Raw genomic sequence first — 18,587 nt, forward strand, 5'->3', positions numbered from 1 at the left:
GTATTGCCTCCTGGTGCAAAAATGGTGACTTTTGAGGAATTCAGTCCAGACCTTTGAACACGCTGAGGTTGTGAGTCAGTGTGTCACCCCAGAACCAGATGCAGATGGAAGACACAAAGAGTCTGTGCAAGGCTCATTTATGAGGATCACAGAAACTAGGTGTGTAGAAGAAGGGTGACCAGAGCAATTAAGCTGCTAGCCTCACTTCCCTACACGTCTCTTCGCAGGGAACCATCTTTTTCCCCGCAGTCAGAACAACGACCAGCCTTTACAATGAAGTCACTACTCTGACTGCCACGTTACCACGTCTTACTTTACCAAACAAGTCTTTACAATAACTTGCTGTAGGTGGTGCATTGTGGGACTGGTGTTGGATTTTTAAGTCCAACGCCTTCCGTACTGTTGTGTAGACGGGGGTTGGAATAGAAATTTATGTTATTCCAAAGTCCAGCCCCCCCAAGGCAAGTTGTAACGACTTGTGTGGTAAAGTAACGAGTTGTGACTGAGTTGCAAAGGCATGCAGGATGAATGCATGCAGGGTTCCGTCATACAACCCTCTAGCACAACTGCAGGGTACCAAGAAAGAAGGCAATCAGGACTGGACATGGGTGTCTAGGGCCCTAGCAATACAGTGGACCTGATGTAATTCTAGAGCATAAAAAAGGTGAAACATCAGGGGCCCAACAAAGAGCAGATACAACAGAATTAAGTAAGATCTGTTCCTGGAATGCCCACGGATGTGGAGAAATGTGTCAAGATAATGAGACCCTGACATTCCTCCAAAGTTTTGATCTAATATTACTACAAGAAACATGGAATTTAACATCAAGACCGATAGCAGGCTTTGAAGAGCACCATATACCTGCTGAAAAAGTGTCCAACTTCGGTCACCCAAGGGGAGATATGTCAATATACATCAGCTCAAAATGTAATTGGATCTCAGAAGAACTGGGCGTCAAGGAGAACTGGCCGTAAGTCTTGAAACTTGAATATAAAGGAAGGCCACAAAAAAGGATTGGGCAGTTAATCATAAATATATACATTCACTGAGATAAACAATGGAAGAAAAAAAGATCGATACGTCCAGTAAACTTGATAAAATTGCTGCAAACGTCACCCGAGTATGGCCAAATTATCGTTTCGGGGGATTTTAACATCAATTTTGCAAAGAGTAATGTAAGCATGAAGCAAAATCAAAGCGAGCGAGAAGCAGCAAAACTACAAAAAGAGCTAGAAGCACACAGACTGACAATCAATTCAAAGGACGATAGACCAGCAGCGATTACGTTTCTGAGTGGTAAGAGGCAATCAACCATAGACCACAACTTTGTTAGCGAAGAGCTTCTCCACATGGTGAATGCCTTTAAAATTTTCCCCTGTCTGGAGAGTGACCACCTTCCCCAAGTGTTGAATATCAAAATCCAACTGTACCAGACAAGCAAAGCAAAGGACTTGACAGAAATACCAGTAAATTGCAACCTAAAAAAATCTAAAATGACATGGAACCAATAGAAAACAAATCATGGACGCTGTACACGAGCATGCAAACAACACTGGGATTCCAAGCGAAGAACACATTGTAAATGCATGAGTAGTTCTAGGAAATACTCTAATAAAAAAATTCTGAGGAAAACCAGCAAGACAGAGAACACCCTGGCGGACAATAAGTAAGGAATTAATTAGGGTAAAAATCTCTGTGAAGATAAAAGGAAAATAGGAAGAGAGGTGAGAATTCAGGCAGCAGCAAGAAAAGATATGAAAATGGATAAAAGCAAAATCACAGCAATGAGGAAGAAATATAGGAAAGAATGCAAGGAGGCAAAACAGGTGTATAAGGAAGACCTCTGGGGAAAACTAATCTGGGCCAGTAAACTGCCAAATATTAAGGAATGTTGGGGTATGACAAACAGTTTAACAAAAGGACAGATACAGTACCAAAACGCAGGAATACGTGAAAAAACCTGGAAATCATATGTTCACAAAATGTATACCACTCCCCAAAATAGGAAGATCATCCAGGAGACGAAGGTGCAGGTAATTCAATTACTGTAAATATCAAACCTCAATCAAATACAAATTAAGTACATCAAAGAACCAATGGCAGAAACACTAGACGGAATGAACAGGGTAGTAACATCTAGCATTCAACCGCAGGAAAGTGAAAAACATGAAGGGGAATGACCTGATACAACCGCACCAAGGCCCACAGCACTAACTGATGCAAAACTAGTAAAGAGAAAAATAAAAAAAAATAAAGGCTAGGAGGGCAGCCGGCTACTTGAGCAAGCGCCAGGCTAGTGGGCTGAGTATTTTTTGCCGCTCTTTAATTACATTTACAGTCAGAACAGGATGCCAAATTCTTGGAAAGGCAATATATTCCACCAAATATATAAAAATGGAAGCCATACCAAGCCGGAGAACTATAGGCTGATAGCCTTGATTGTAGGCTGATAGCCTTGATTGACGTGGAAGCAAAAGTATGTGGATCCTGCATCTTAGGACTCCTCCAGGCATGGCTGGAGGAGAAAAGTGTGATTACAAAATTCCAAACAGGTTTCAGGTCCGGCATGGGAACAATAACAAACTTGACAGTCCTGGCAATGTTAACTAAAAAAGCCATGAGGAGTAAATCTTGGTTGTTTGCATGCTTTATAGATTTAAAATCAGCATTTGATAGAGTACCACGAGATCGACTCTGGGCAAAATTGAAAGCATGGGGACTACCACAGAAATTACTTGATGCCATATTAGCATTTTATAGCGGCACTTGGGCCCAGGTGAAACTTGGAGATGGCAGCTGAGGGTCTGCTAAAATAAGCATCAAACATGGCCTGAAGCAAGCCTGTTTGTTGGCACTGAGCGTATTTAACCCCTTCGATGCGGGTGACGGAACCATTCCGTCATCAGTCACGGTTGAGCTGTGCTGATGACGGAATGGTTCCGTCACAACCACACCCCCGATTGGAATGTTCAGCACAGCGCTGAAATTCCGGCCGCAGGCAAGGTGTTAATTTGTACCAGGTCGACATAAACAGGCATTTGATAAAAGCCAGGAGCCATCCACCCAAACTGGCAAACGAGTTAATGTTATGCCTGCAATACACAGATGACATTGTGGTTTTGAGCCAAAGTTCAATTGGCCTGCAAAGAGTCATGAACGCTCTGACAAATTAGGTCGAGTTGGAAGGGCTAGAGCTGAACATGAGGAAAACAAAAGTGGTACGCTTAGTGGGCACTCAGTTCAGCAAATACAAATGGTATGTAAAAGGCGAACAAGTATAATCGATACGCTCATACAAGTATTTGGGAATACACATGGGGCATCACATGTAATTAACTGACCAAACAACGTCGATGAGAGCCAAAGCTCAATCAATAATCTTTGCTTACATATTTTTTTTAAAAAAATTGAGCTGCCCTTCTCATAACCATCTTATGAAAGTGATGGCAGCATAGATGCTACCCTCCTTGACATACGGTTTGGAAGTATGGTGTGGCAAGGAAATAGTTATACTGAATGAGCTACAGACCAAGGTGTCTAAGACAGTTTTGTGCGCCCATAAAGCAACAGCCCTAGCCCAGGTCCGTTTAGAATTTGGACTCCAAAACCAGAAATACCAAATAATGAATGCCTTCGTAAAACTATGCTGGGAACTTCGTGCCTCAGAAGGCGGATCATTGAATAACTTATGCTGGGCAGAAATCAAGGCACAGCTGGAGCAATATAAATTAAACTTATAGGGCACACATCTTAGAAAAAGCTGTAGCAGAATTAGGTATCCAAGAAGCATGGGACAGAAAGATGGACATGGCATCATTTACAAGGCTAAGTAATGCCACACCAAAGAAAATATCGCTTTTGGAAGACAAAAATATCTTGGTGAAACGGCGACATGCATGGACAGTGATAAATTCCTATACCTACATGAGGCCGCAAGGTTACACATCAGGACATTTTCATCCAGCCATAAAAAGGAGCTTCATATGGTACCGTTTAGGAGCCCACGACTCAAAAGATCTACTTCCAACATGGAAAGGCATAAAGCAAAACACAAACTGCCATCTATGCGGCTATAGAACAGAATCTATCAGTCATCTGATGTGCATATGCCCAATAGGCAAGGACCTAAGAAAGACACAACACTTTCACACCTGTAGGCAAGCTGTTTCCTGCTGGATGGGCAGTACATCCAACAAACTGATATGTCGAGGTGTAAAATTATTTTTACAAACAAGTGACCTCCTCCGAATTTACAACAGTAACAAGCTAAATAAAAGGACAGTTTTTTATGAACTATAATAAAATAAATGAATTAGGGACAAATGATTTATATTAATGGCAAGTATGTAGAGGTAAAAGAAAAACATTTAGAGTTAAGATAAACATCTTTTTTAACTTTTGTAAACAGTACATTTTATAAAGCGAACAAAGTAAATATTTTATGCACTGCACTTTAGGGGTATGAATAACCAAATAAACAGTCAACTGCAGGGCACCATTGCAGCGCTCCCTATGTAGTTGTCCTGCTGTTTGGGTTGGGGAAATAATTCATCTAGTATTTCACCCATATAGACTCACTCTTTGAACCTGTTATTCTTTTTTGAACAGGGACAAAACACAACCTGCATTAACCTTGGCAGTGGTGCTCCCTTTAAACCTGGACCAGCGAAGCACGGTGCAAAGGTAAGAGATTTAGCTACAACATGGCTGTCACTACCTGCACATGTGGTGATAAGGGAAACAACCATTACAATGCAGTCATTACAACACACTACCTTTACAACGCAGCCATTACAAAGTAACTGCATTTATATTGCATGCCATTACAACGCAGGCCATTACAACACATGCGATTACAACGTATTATAAGGTAAGTAATCGAGATTTTGTTTCGTTTTAGGGTCTGTATGGGTTTTGGGGTACATGCGAATAGTAATTTTTACCCCTACACTATCCAACACTTTCCCTACTGTTAACTCACTGGAGTGGGAATAGTAATTTTTACCCCTACACTATCCAACACTTACCCTTTTGTTGCTCTCACTGGAGTGGAAATAGTAATTTTTACCCCTATACTATCCCACACTTACTGTTACCTTAAAAGCATTATGTGTTGTAATGGTATGCGTTGTAATGGGATGTGTTGTAAAAGTAGTTCCTAAAAATGCGTTGTATTGGCATGCGTTGTAAATCATGTGATATAAAGGTAGTTGCGGTGTAAAAACCGCATTGTAAAAGCATGCGTTGTAATAGTTTGCGTTGTAACGTCATATATTCGGTGATAACTGTGGAGAGGTTGGGTTGAAGGGCTTTGGTGTAGTGGAGGACATTATTCTGGTGCTGGACCCAGTGGGCTGTGGAACATGTTAGCTGCCTTATTCAGGACTGCTGGAATCCTATTGCCGGAGAAGGTGGGGATCGGATGGGAGGCATGTACTGTAACTCATAGGTGGCTACACTGGTGGACATGAGTGTCTGTAGAGGGGAACATGGATGTGTAACAAGAGAATGTCGTTTGTTGGGCTTGATATCTCTCTCTCTTTCTGTCTCAGGTTAGAAGCCATGTTGTCCGCGCAAGGATGATCCAGTGCCACATCGCCTCGCTGTCCAGGGCTGGAGTTGTCAGCTTTCACTTCGAGGGTCCCTTTTTCCCATCTAACGATGCTCAGGTACCTTGCGTCCCTCGATGTGTACTGGTATATGGGGAATTGTGGAGATTACGAGATATGTTTCTCCATTGGTCCCAGGGTCAGATTGGGTACGCCGTTTGGCTCACAACAGACCCAGGGGTAGAGACAATCTTGAGCAGTGAAGTAGGAGCCAGAACGAGGGAGGAGACCAGGAGGCAAAGAAAAGGAGCTAGAGTGAAGGAGAAACAGAGGGTTGAAAGAGAAATATTAGATTTGTGCTAGGTATTTTTGTTAGAACATTGCACATGTTGTATGTATCTGATTCCTGATGTTCATCAATTTTCTCTCTAACTGGTACTGTGTGAGCGATGAAACCCAGAGCAATTTTTTCCGGCCTAAGCATTTCCATCCATTGCTAACAAATTAAATCTTTTATCTTTCATTAAAAAAATACTTTTGCAGCTCTTAGACACACTTTTTGTTCAGCATGTACAAAACCAAAAGAGGAGAGAAAGTTTTAACTGTACTTCCTAACTGCTATTTCAACACAAACTGTAGCAGCTTATTAACAGGGGCACATATTCAGTCTATTGAAAAGACCAACACAAAAACATGGAAGATTAGCAACTTTATAAAGACCAATTGTAGACTTTTTTATTCCCATGCACCCATATAGGTCTGTATTTCTGCATGTGTCTAGCTACCAAGTTACCACTGTGCCACTTTCACAGCATATTCTGGCTGTTAGACAATATAACATTGCGTTGCCTGACTTGAAGATTTGTTTCTACCTTTTTAGGGCTCGCCTGCTGAGGCGCTCAAGCGCATAGCTGGTGAGCTATATTGTGGCTTAAACAGAGTTTAACCATCTCGGCGATTTGTTGCAGTGCCCGAGAGCGCGTGCACATCAAAGCCACCAGCCTCCTCAGGCATCTCAAGCTTCCCCCAGCCGGCATTTCTCCTCCCCTAATTATTCACTGCACGGCCGGCCGGCCGACACATCAAAGGCTGCTGCTCCCGGCCCCTATTCTTCCCTTCTTGCCTCTCCCCGCCCCTCCTTCCCACCACAGCAATGCAGAGGGCTTGTTTATATTGCAGCCTAACCATCTTGCACGCTGCTCTTGAAACAATAACCGTTGTTGGTCATGATATAATTAAACGCTCTAATTATTTTATCAGGGCCACACAGAATTTTATAAAGTCTTTTGCTAGCATTTTGGTTTTATGCTGATTGCTATTTTACACCTTTCACATGCTGGCGATTTGCTTCAAAGGAATACATTCATCCTGAATCCCGTTACTAGAGCTTTCTCCTCTTCTGCTATATATGGGTTTTAGTTGAATTTCATTGATCTCTTTTACTGATGATTTATAAAAAGTGCCACCCTCCACACAGCTCCACCTACACAGCTCCACCGATGCGCCCACCACAAAGCTCCACCGATGCACCCACCACACAGTTCCATCGATGCACCCACCACACAGCTCCACCAATGCACCCACCACACAGCTCCACCGAGGCACCCACCACACAGCTCCACAGATGCACCCACCACACAGCTCCACAGATGCACCCACCACACAGCTCCACTGTCACGCCGTCAATGGTATTACCACTAACCTCTGAAAGATGTCAGCAGGAACGATGGATGGAAGACTAGACCCCCTCCTCTCCAGAACGCACAATACACAGTGTAGGGGTAACACAACTATGCATAAATGCCTCCCGGGTAAAAAGGGGATTAAAACAAGACTTGAGATTCCGAAGGGCTTCTTAAAAATGTCGGGACACCGTCCACCCACTCTCACACCAATTCAATGACCCTCAGGGGTGATCTGCAGGTAAGGAAAGAACAAGAACCAACAATTAGAAATCCCGTACTGCACAGGAATCACAGTAACTATTAATCTCTAAAAGATAGATACTAACGGTTGAGTGGAACTGGAACACTGTGAAAGCCCTCAGGAAGTTAATAAAAGAAACAGTACTTCATCGGGTATAACCAAGCCTTTTCAGGAGCAGCCTGGCAACAAGTGGTCAAGGTTTTCAGATGAAGACAAAATCAGCAAGGAAGGTGCAAAATAAGAAAAACAAAATCAGCAAAGGTTTCTTCGTTTAGCGCGCACCGGTACCGGTACGCCTGGATGCACCAAAGTTAATCCCCAGAAAGAGTATAGTGACGGAGACGACAACGCGCTCCTGCGCGGGTCTCACAAACGCCACTCGCTAGAGCGAGGCCACCCGTCTTACAAATGCGGGGACTCGCTAAATGTATCACGAACACAAAAGTAACTGGCTTGAGAAAACGCTGGAAAGCAGAATCCGATCTGCTCAATGACGCTCAAAGTACCTGGATCTCCGCTCCGGCTAAACAGGCTAGGCTCCGTTCAAACCCTTCACAAGGTCCTGATTGACAAGCCCCGAGCCGTTATCTCCGAAGGCTTTTGTACATACAATGCTTCCGTTTCCGTGTCTGATGGGTCTCTGGGGAATGTAGTCCCGCAATCGCCAGGCTCCCTCTAGTGGCAAGATGCGGTAACCACATCTCCTGATTACCGCTATCCGCCCCTTCCAGACCCTGTCTCCCATGGTAATCGCTACAGAGCCCCCTCTCAAGGACCGACGTCCCGGCGGTCGACCAGGCTTGCCAGGATGAGCTGCATGAAACCGGTCCAACAACAGAGGGCAATGCAAATTGGCCAAAGGTTCCCAAGTTCTGTCCTCAACTCTATACCCCTTCCATGAAACCAAGTATTGCAACCTCCCTCGGGACAGACGGGAATCCAGTATCTCCTCCACCTCATACTCATCATCCCCGTCAAGATCAATGGGGCCAGGGCGAGAAGGAAGACGCATACCCACCCGACAGGGACGAAGCAGGGACACATGGAATACAGGGTGGAGCCGCCAGGAAAGGGGGAGTGACAATCGAACAGCCACAGGGTTGATAATCCCCTCAATTCCATAGGGCCCTATGTACTTGGGAGCCAACTTACTCCTTCCCTTCAAACGCAGATTCCTAGTGGACAACCAAACCTTATCTCCCACCTTGTACTCAGGCTCAGGGACCCTCTTTCGATCCGCACATCGTTTCTGGGATGCTTGAGACAGAGCCAAATGGTTCCTAGCGTCAATCAAGACAGCCCTAAGATGAGCATGATGCTCCTGAATGGAAGGGAGATCGGAGGTGACAGGCCACTCGAAAGGGAGCATCTCGGGATGAAACCCATAGGAACAGAAAAAGGGCGAACACCCTAGGGTGGAGTGTTCAGCGTTATTGTAGGCGAATTCCGCCATCCAGACCAGAGGAAACCAGTCACCGGTGTTCTGCAGAGTGAAGCACCGTAAGTATTGTTCCAGGGACTGGTTAAGCCGCTCCGTTTTGCCATCTGTTTGAGGATGGAAACTGGTCGATAACCGAGCTTCCATATGCAATGCTTGGCAAAGTGCCTTCCAGAAACGAGAGGTAAACTGAGAACCCCTATCTGTGATTAGGACTCTAGGTATACCATGAGCTCTCACTACATGCTGGAGAAACACCAAAGCCAGTTCAGAGGAGGTAGGCAGTTTTTTCAGGGGAATGAAATGACCCATTTTTGTCAGATGATCTATTACGACCAGAATCGTGGTATAGGTCTCACACGGGGGCAATTCCACGATAAAATCCATTGATACTGTATGCCAAGGAGAAGGTGGAATGGGGATGGGGCGTAGTAATCCCACAGGTTTGGAATGACTGGCTTTACTCTGAGCACAAACAGCACAATTCTGTACATAGTCTTTTGCATCTTTTCGCAGCGAGGGCCACCAAAAGGAACGTTCCATATTAGCGATGGTCTTATACTCTCCCAGATGACCTCCCAGCGTAGAATCATGACACCAAAGCATGGTCCGTTCTTGGAGGATTTTCAAGGGCACATATAGAGCATGATAATGGTACAGTAGGTCATCCTTGGAACTTCTATGTTCCGGTTCTTCCTGTATCCATGCAGCGCCGTCGATTCCTGACACGGCTACCTTGACGTCATCCAAGAAATCCCTTGATATCACAAGAGCCAGCGTTGATTCCGGAAAGGCCGCAGGAGAAATAATAGGAGGAGGCTCCACATCATCCTTCTGCTGAGGTTCCGTGAGGTCCACCCTGCGAGATAGCGCATCAGCCTTGCCATTCTGGGGTCCAGGTCTATACTTTATGATAAAATCATAGTCCGAAAAAAAGAGAGACCATCGTAGCTGTCTGGGAGTTAGGGCTCGTGCAGTCTTCAGAAACAACAGATTTCGATGATCCGTATAAATCTCGACTGTATGTAGAGCCCCTAACAGATAATGCCTCCATTCTTCACATGCCCGTTTAATAGCCAACAGTTCTTTATCGGTGATAGAGTAACTCACCTCACAGGGTGTGAGTTTGCAGGAGTAAAAGGCCACTGGATGTAACTGTCCCGTTTCAGGATGGCGCTGGGACAACACCCCACCCAAGGCATACTGTGAGGCGTCCGTTTCCACCACAAACGGGAGATTGGGATCTGGATGCCGCAGAATAGGAGCGTGAGTGAATCGTTTTTTCAACGTTTCAAAGGCTTGATCCGCTTCTAGAGTCCACTCAAAGGATACATTCTTTCTCAGTAATCTGGATATGGGAGTAAGAATGCGAGAGAAATCCTTGATAAACCGTCTGTAGTAGTTAGCAAACCCCAGGAAACTCTGTACAGACTTAACGTGTGTAGGGGCTGGCCACTGGGTTATTGCTTCTACCTTGCTCATGTCCATTTGGAACCCCTGGGCGTTGATGACGTATCCCAAAAAGGCCACCTCCTCAACATGAAATAGACACTTGTCTAGCTTGGCAAACAGGGAATGGATACGGAGACGATCCAGCACCGTTTTCACGTGGCAGATATGTTCTGCGATGTTACAAGAATATATCAGGATATCATCGATATATACGATGCAGATTGTTTCCAACAGCCCTCTTAATACTTCATCCATGAAGTATTGGAATGCAGCAGGGGCGTTGCATAGCCCAAATGGCATCACTTGGTACTCAAATAAGCCGAACTTCGTACGGAAGGCGGTTTTCCATTCATCACCGGTCTTTACCCGTACCAAGTGATAAGCACCACGAAGATCCAGTTTGGTGAACACCTGAGCCCTTCGAAGCTGGTCCAGAAGTACGGGTATGAGGGGCAACGGGTATCTATTCTTTATGGTCACTTTGTTTATAGACCTATAGTCTATACACGTTCGAAGTTCATCACAGTCTTTTTTCGTTATGAAGAAGAGAGGAGACGAAGCAGGGGAGGTAGAATGGCGAATAAACCCTGAAGCAAGGAGTTCCTCCAAGTATGTCTTCAAGTATCGTGTTTCAGGCTCAGTCAGAGCATACACTCGGCTGCAGGGTATATCTGCCCCGGGAATGAGATCAATTCGACAATCATAAGGTCTGTGTGGTGGTAGGGTTGTTGCTTTCTTTTTGTCGAAGACATCCAAGTAGGAAGAGTATTCACAGGGAAGAGAGGTAGCACAGCAGTACATTCCTTCTATACATCCTTGGGCAAGAAGAGCGGCCTGTGATTCACGGTTGTCATCTGACGCCTCTGGAGGGCAGCAATGTTCTTGACAGTACTGAGAGGTCAAAGACACCGTACGGGCAGCCCATTTCACAACGGGATCATGTAATGTCAACCAGGGCATTCCGAGGATGAGGCGGAACTGAGGAGCGTCAATGATGTCAAAATGTATGGTTTCCTGATAATTCTCACCTACATACATCACTAGGGATACTGTGTGAAAACAAACTGGGCCAGAGGTCAGGGCCTTGCCATCCACGGCTTTCACCATTTCAGGGATCTTTTTCTTCTCTTTTGGAATGCCCATCCTCCGGGCATACTGTTGATCGATAAAATTTCCTGTGGCTCCCGAATCCAACAGGGCAGACACTGTAAACGAATTATCTTCGGTTAGTCTCAAAGACACAGTAATACACATATGAGCCACAGAAGGCTGCATGGTATTTGCAAGGTACAAAGGGATCCTTTCTTCTTTGGCCATACCCAAGACGGAGATCCCGTCCGTACTTGGGCTCTTCAGTTTTCCGACTCCTGTGTTACTGCTACTTGATTTCGGGGACTCGGACTAGGATTGGATGTTTTTCCTCTCGCCCGGCATTCCTTTATGAAATGGCCACTTTTCCCACAATAGTGACACAGCTTTTGCAGGCGTCTTTTCTCTCTCTCTTCAGGAGTCAATGGACCCCTCACTCCTCCGATTTGCATGGGTTCTACTCCCATCCCAGGCTTGGTATATTCCTCTGGTGGAGGGCGAGTCTTCGGAAAATACGAACGTTCTTCTCCTCTATTTTTGTCCCCTTTTCTGTCTTGCACTCTGTGGTCAAGTTGTACCGCAAGATCTATCAATTCGTCACAGGTCTTGGGCAATTGTACCACTTGGGAGAGCACGTCCTTTAACTCCCCACGTAATCCCTGATAAAACAAAGAGGTGCGTTTTTCAGGAGGCCAGTCGGTTTCCACTATCAGCCGATTAAACGTGGTGATGTATGTCAACAGATCCTGTGATCCTTGACGAAGTGTCATCAGTTCACGATCTAGAGACAGCATGTGAGTTTTTCTATCAAACAACTTTCTCATTTCGCTACAAAAGTCCTGGAAGTTGTGTAGTACTGGGTCATTCCTTTCCATTAACGGAATTGTCCAACTGGCGGCATTTCCCCCCATGTATGACATCATGAACGACGTCTTGGAAGCATCATCCACAAAAATGGTTGGTTTACAGAGGAAATGGAGCCTGCACTGGTTCAGAAATGTTTCGAATTTGTTAGTGTCCCCATAGAATCGCTCAGGAAGTGCTAATGGTATACCTGGGTTTTGGATGACATGGACTGTGGGACCAGGACTGAAAGGAGAGGGAGTAGAGGGTTGAGAAGTAAAGAACCCACCTCCCATGGCCGCCCCATCCTGATTTTGATTAGGGGGGGGAAGTGTTGCTTCCCTAATATAACTCCTCCCTTTCCGAGATATGCCTGCCACCTCCCGTCTTAGCGAACTCACTTCTGTTCGGAGGTCCGCATTCTCTTGTCGTGAGGCATGTACCTCCTGTTGGAGTGCAGTGACACTCTCCAACAAGGTAGCCAACACCGTATTAGTATCCATCGCTCAGGCTGACGAATTTCGTGGGCATGTCAATCTGTCACGCCGTCAATGGTATTACCACTAACCTCTGAAAGATGTCAGCAGGAACGATGGATGGAAGACTAGACCCCCTCCTCTCCAGAACGCACAATACACAGTGTAGGGGTAACACAACTATGCATAAATGCCTCCCGGGGAAAAAGGGGATTAAAACAAAACTTGAGATTCCGAAGGGCTTCTTAAAAATGTCGGGACACCGTCCACCCACTCTCACACCAATTCAATGACCCTCAGGGGTGATCTGCAGGTAAGGAAAGAACAAGAACCAACAATTAGAAATCCCATACTGCACAGGAATCACAGTAACTATTAATCTCTAAAAGATAGATACTAACGGTTGAGTGGAACTGGAACACTGTGAAAGCCCTCAGGAAGTTAATAAAAGAAACAGTACTTCATCGGGTATAACCAAGCCTTTTCAGGAGCAGCCTGGCAACAAGTGGTCAAGGTTTTCAGATGAAGACAAAATCAGCAAGGAAGGTGCAAAATAAGAAAAACAAAATCAGCAAGGGTTTCTTCGTTTAGCGCGCACCGGTACCGGTACGCCTGGATGCACCAAAGTTAATCCCCAGAAAGAGTATAGTGACGGAGACGTCAACGCGATCCTGCGCGGGTCTCACAAACGCCACTCGCTAGAGCGAGGCCACCCGTCTTACAAATGCGGGGACTCGCTAAATGTATCACGAACACAAAAGTAACTGGCTCGAGAAAACGCTGGAAAGCAGAATCTGATCTGCTCAATGACGCTCAAAGTACCTGGATCTCCGCTCCGGCTAAACAGGCTAGGCTCCGTTCAAACCCTTCGCAAGGTCCTGATTGACAAGCCCCGAGCCATTATCTCAGAAGGCTTTTGTACATACAATGCTTCCGTTTCCGTGTCTGATGGGTCTCTGGGGAATGTAGTCCCGCAATCGCCAGGCTCCCTCTAGTGGCAAGATGCGGTAACCACATCTCCTGATTACCGCTTTCCGCCCCTTCCAGACCCTGTCTCCCATGGTAATCGCTACATCCACAGATGCACCCACCACCCAGCTCCACCGATGCACCCACCACACAGCTCCACTGATGCACCCACCACCCAGCTCGACTGATGCACCCACCACACAGCTCCACCGATGCACCCAGCACACAGCTCCACTGATGCACCCACCACACAGCTCCACCGACACAGCTCCACCGATGCACCCACCACACAGCTCCACTGATGCAACCACCACACAGCTCAACCGACACAGCTCCACCGATGCACCCACCACAGAGCTCCACAGATGACCCCACCACACAGCTCCACTGATGCACCCAAGACACAGCTCCACAGAGGCACCCACCACACAGCTCCACCGAGGCACCCACCACACATCTCCACCGATACACCCACCACACAGCTCCACCTATGCACACACCACACAGCTCCACCGAGGCACCCACCACACAGCTCACCAGATGCACCCACCACACAGCTCCACAGAGGCACCCACCACACAGCTCCACAGATGCACCCACCACACAGCTCCACCGAAGCACTCACCACACAGCTCCACCGATGCACCCACCACAAAGCTCCACCGAGGCACCCACCATACAGCTCCACCGATGCACCCACCACACAGCTCCACCAATGCACCCACCACACAGCTCCACCGATGCACCCACCACACAGCTCCACAGATGCACCCACCACACAGCTCCACAGATGCCCCCACCACACAGCTCCACTGATGCACCCACCACACAGCTCCACCGATGCACCCACCACACAGCTCCACCGATGCACCCACCACACAGCTCCACTGATGCACCCACCACACAGCTCCACCGATGCACCCACCACACAGCTCCACCGAGGCACCCACCACACAGCTCCACAGATGCACCCACCACACAGCTCCACGGATGCACCCACCACACAGCTCCACAGATGCACCCACCACACAGCTCCACAAAAGCACCCACCACACAGCTCCACCGAGGCACCCACCACACAGCTCCGCCGAGGCACCCACCACACAGCTCCGCCGAGGCACCCACCACACAGCTCCACCGATGCACCCACCATACAGCTCTGCCGATGCACCCACCACACAGCTCCGCCGAGGCACCCACCACACAGCTCCGCCAAGGCACCCACCACACAGCTCTGCCGAGGCACCCACCACACAGCTCCACCGATGCACGCACCACACAGCTCCACTGATGCACCAACTAAGCTCCACCGATGCCCCCACCACACAGCTCCACCAATGCACCCACTAAGCTCCACCGATGCACCCACCACACAGCTCCATCGATGCACCCACCACACAGCTCCATTGATGCACCCACCACCCAGCTCCACCAATGCACCCACCACACAGCTCCACGTACACAGCTCCACCAATGCACCCACCACCCAGCTCCACCGATGCACCCACCACACAGCTCCAACAACACAGCTCCACCGATGCACCCACCACACAGCTCCGCCGAGGCACCCACCACACAGCTCCACCGATGCACCCACCACACAGCTACACTGATGCACCAACTAAGCTCCACCGATGCACCCACCACACAGCTCCACCAATGCACCCACTAAGCTCCACCGATGCACCCACCACACAGCTCCACTGATGCACCCACCACACAGCTCCACTGATGCACCCACCACCCAGCTCCACCGATGCACCCACCACACAGCTCCACCTACACAGCTCCACTGATGCACCCACCACCCAGCTCCACCGATGCACCCACCACACAGCTCCACCGACACAGCTCCACCGATGCACCCACCACACAGCTCCACTGATGCAGCCACCACAGAGCTCCACCGATGCACCCACCACACAGCTCCACCGATGCTCCCACTAATCTCCACCAATGCACCCACTAAGGTCCACCGATGCACCCACCACAAAGCTTCACAGATGCACCCACCACAGAGCTCCACCGAGGCACCCACCACACAGCTCCACCGATGCACCCACCACACAGCTCCACCACTGCACCCACCACACAGCTCCACTGATGCACCCACCACACATCTCCACTTACACAGCTCCACCGAGGACCCACCACACAGCTCCACCGATGCACCCACCACACAGCTCCACCGATGCACCCACCACACAGCTCCACCGACACAGCTCCACCGATGCACCCACCACCCAGCTCCACCGATGCACCCACCACACAGCTCCACCGACACAGCTCCACCTATGCACCCACCACACAGCTCCACCGATGCACCCACCACACAGCTCCACCGAGGCACCCACCATACAGCTCCACCAAGGCACCCACCACAAAGCTCCACCGATGCACCCAGCACACAGCTCCACCGAGGCACCCACCACACAGCTCCACAGATGCACCCACCACACAGTTCCACAGATGCACCCACCACACAGCTCCACAGATGCACCCACCACACAGCTCCACCGAAGCACCCACCACACAGCTCCGCCGATGCACCCACCACACAGCTCCGCTGATGCACCCACCACACAGCTCCGCTGATGCACCCACCACACAGCTCCGCCGAGGCACCCACCACACAGCTCCGCCGAGGCACCCACCACACAGCTCCACCGATGCACCCACCACACAGCTCCACCTATGCTCCAACTAAGCTCCACCAATGCACCCACCAAACAGCTCAAACCAATGCACCCACTAAGCTCCACCGATGCACACACCACTCAGCGCAACCACAGCATCACTCAGCACTACCACAGCATCACTCAGCGCAACCACAGCATCACTCAGCGCAACCACAGCATCACTCAGCGCAACCACAGCATCACTGGTTCAAATATGTTCTTTCAATGTTTCAAGCTGTTTTCAAGCTTTCACGCTTTATTACAAATCACAAAAAGATGTTAATATTTCACTTCTGTTCTTGGATTTTCGTCACAATAAAAAACACTGAACATAATCTTCACAAAAGTTATTTACAAAAGTTTATGCTATTGCCATTACAAATTAAATAAATGATTTAAGTATTAATTATTTAAAAAAATTAAAAGCCATTGTTATTTGTAATATCAATAGATCTAAGTCACGTAAATACAAAACTTGTTGCATTACAAATGCTATAGGTGTCACATTTGTGAAAGTTATAACTATTCGCATTGTAAATGACAAAGCTATTTATTTAGCTATTTAAAAAAAAAACACATAAATAAAATTCATTTATAAGACCAATAGCTCAAACTTTCCTAATGCGAGCCCTATTGCATTTCCAATGCTTGTTATTTTTGGGTTCTAGTAAAATTACCCTTGTCTGTTGCCTGTATGTATAGGTGCTTGTACATAGATTTTCTGTGTGTGTGAATGCCTGTGTGTCTGTTGTTTGTGTGCTTGTGCACTTGTACCTAATTTGGAGTGTGTGCATAGCTGTCTGCACTGGTCTTCATCTGTCTGCATTTATGCGTGCATGTTTGATTATATCCGTGTATCCTGTCTACCTCTGTGGTATTCACTATGAAAAGGCTACTAGAAAAACGAAGTCTGATATTTGCAGAGCTTGCTTCTTGAGGTGCTGTTTGGGGCTGTGTTGCTGCCAGCCACGGTCGGTAGTAGGAGTACCTGCCGGGCGGTGACGTCACGTGGGGAGGGTGAGGGGCAGGGTGGGGGGTAGTAAACTATGGATCATAGAGGTTTACAGGTAAGTAAACATATAAATTAATAAAACGAATTTCGTTGCGCGCACTGCATCCCAAAATGCGATGCAGTGCGTGCAACAAAATTCGTTTTATTAAATTATATTTTTACTTACCTGTAAACCTCCGTAATCCATAGTTTACTACCCCCCATCCTGCCCCTCCCCCTCCCCACGTCACCGCTCGGCAGGTACTCCCAATACCGACATGGCTGGTTGCTGCTGTGATGTGTTGGGAATAGGTTGGTGTTAGGTAGAGCGATGTGGTGGCAATTTTTGGCGTTATATTGTTGTGGTGGTCGCGGATGCAGGTTGGTGTTGGTGAGGGATGGTCATTGTGGTGTTGGAGAACAGGATGAGAGAGCGGCGGTAGAGATACATTGGCGGTAAAGATTTTGCTAACACTCTTTGCTTGCTCCCTAGCTGAGTGTCCAAAAGCGGTGGGTCCAGAGTGAAGCTTTGATCACCATCGACAGGACGAAATTCTATCAGAGCCCGGAGGAGAGCTTCCATCATGCACAGGTAACCTATCTGTCAAAGCCCAGCTAAAGGAAGAATTTGTGTAATTTAAAGTCACTGGTGTACTAGGCAAATCACAAGAAATGCAAAAATAGGCAAAACAAAGAGAAACTGCGTAGATCATTCCCCACCTCTCTGCATATCAGTCCTTCTTTAGTGCCTAGCACTGATCTCTTCAAATGGAGGGAAACAGACCCAGATCTCAACTCTTGCCAAACGAGTGAGGAACCTGCTCCTGATCAGTAACATTCCTGTCTTCCTCTTTCTGTCCTGCACAGGTCACGACTGAGGTGGAAGTGATCTCTACAGTCAACCTCCTGCCAATTGTGCTAGGCAGCTCCATCGCTGGACTGGTTCTGTTGGCGCTGCTGGTGGCGATCCTATACCGGGTACAACCACTCATCAACCTCTATCTGACCAGGATTACTCTTTTTTACCCTCATTATCTCTCCTTCTGTTGCTCCCTGTCTCTCCACACCTCGCTCTTTCACTAGCTCTCTTTTTCTCTCTGTCAACCTCTTTTCTAATTTTTTGTTTTTGCTTAGTACTCTGGACTCCCCTTTCCAGACTTCCTGTGCTCCTTACA

General features: G+C 47.5%; 1 protein-coding gene across 1 annotated transcript in view; it reads left to right on the top strand.

Annotated features, from left to right (window-relative positions):
* The window catches only part of LOC147703163 (integrin alpha-X-like), a 278,416-nt gene that overhangs the window by 251,236 nt on the left and 8,593 nt on the right, over positions 1-18,587 (top strand). Inside the window, exons 26-29 of the mRNA XM_086931704.1 lie at positions 4,610-4,684; positions 5,554-5,670; positions 17,906-18,004; positions 18,280-18,390. Coding sequence (XP_086787830.1) covers positions 4,610-4,684; positions 5,554-5,670; positions 17,906-18,004; positions 18,280-18,390 — 402 coding nt within the window. The remainder of the gene's footprint in view (positions 1-4,609; positions 4,685-5,553; positions 5,671-17,905; positions 18,005-18,279; positions 18,391-18,587) is intronic.

This window comes from Lissotriton vulgaris, chromosome 7 (genome assembly GCF_964263255.1).
Source record: "Lissotriton vulgaris chromosome 7, aLisVul1.2, whole genome shotgun sequence".
Classification (NCBI taxonomy): Eukaryota; Metazoa; Chordata; class Amphibia; order Caudata; family Salamandridae; genus Lissotriton; species Lissotriton vulgaris.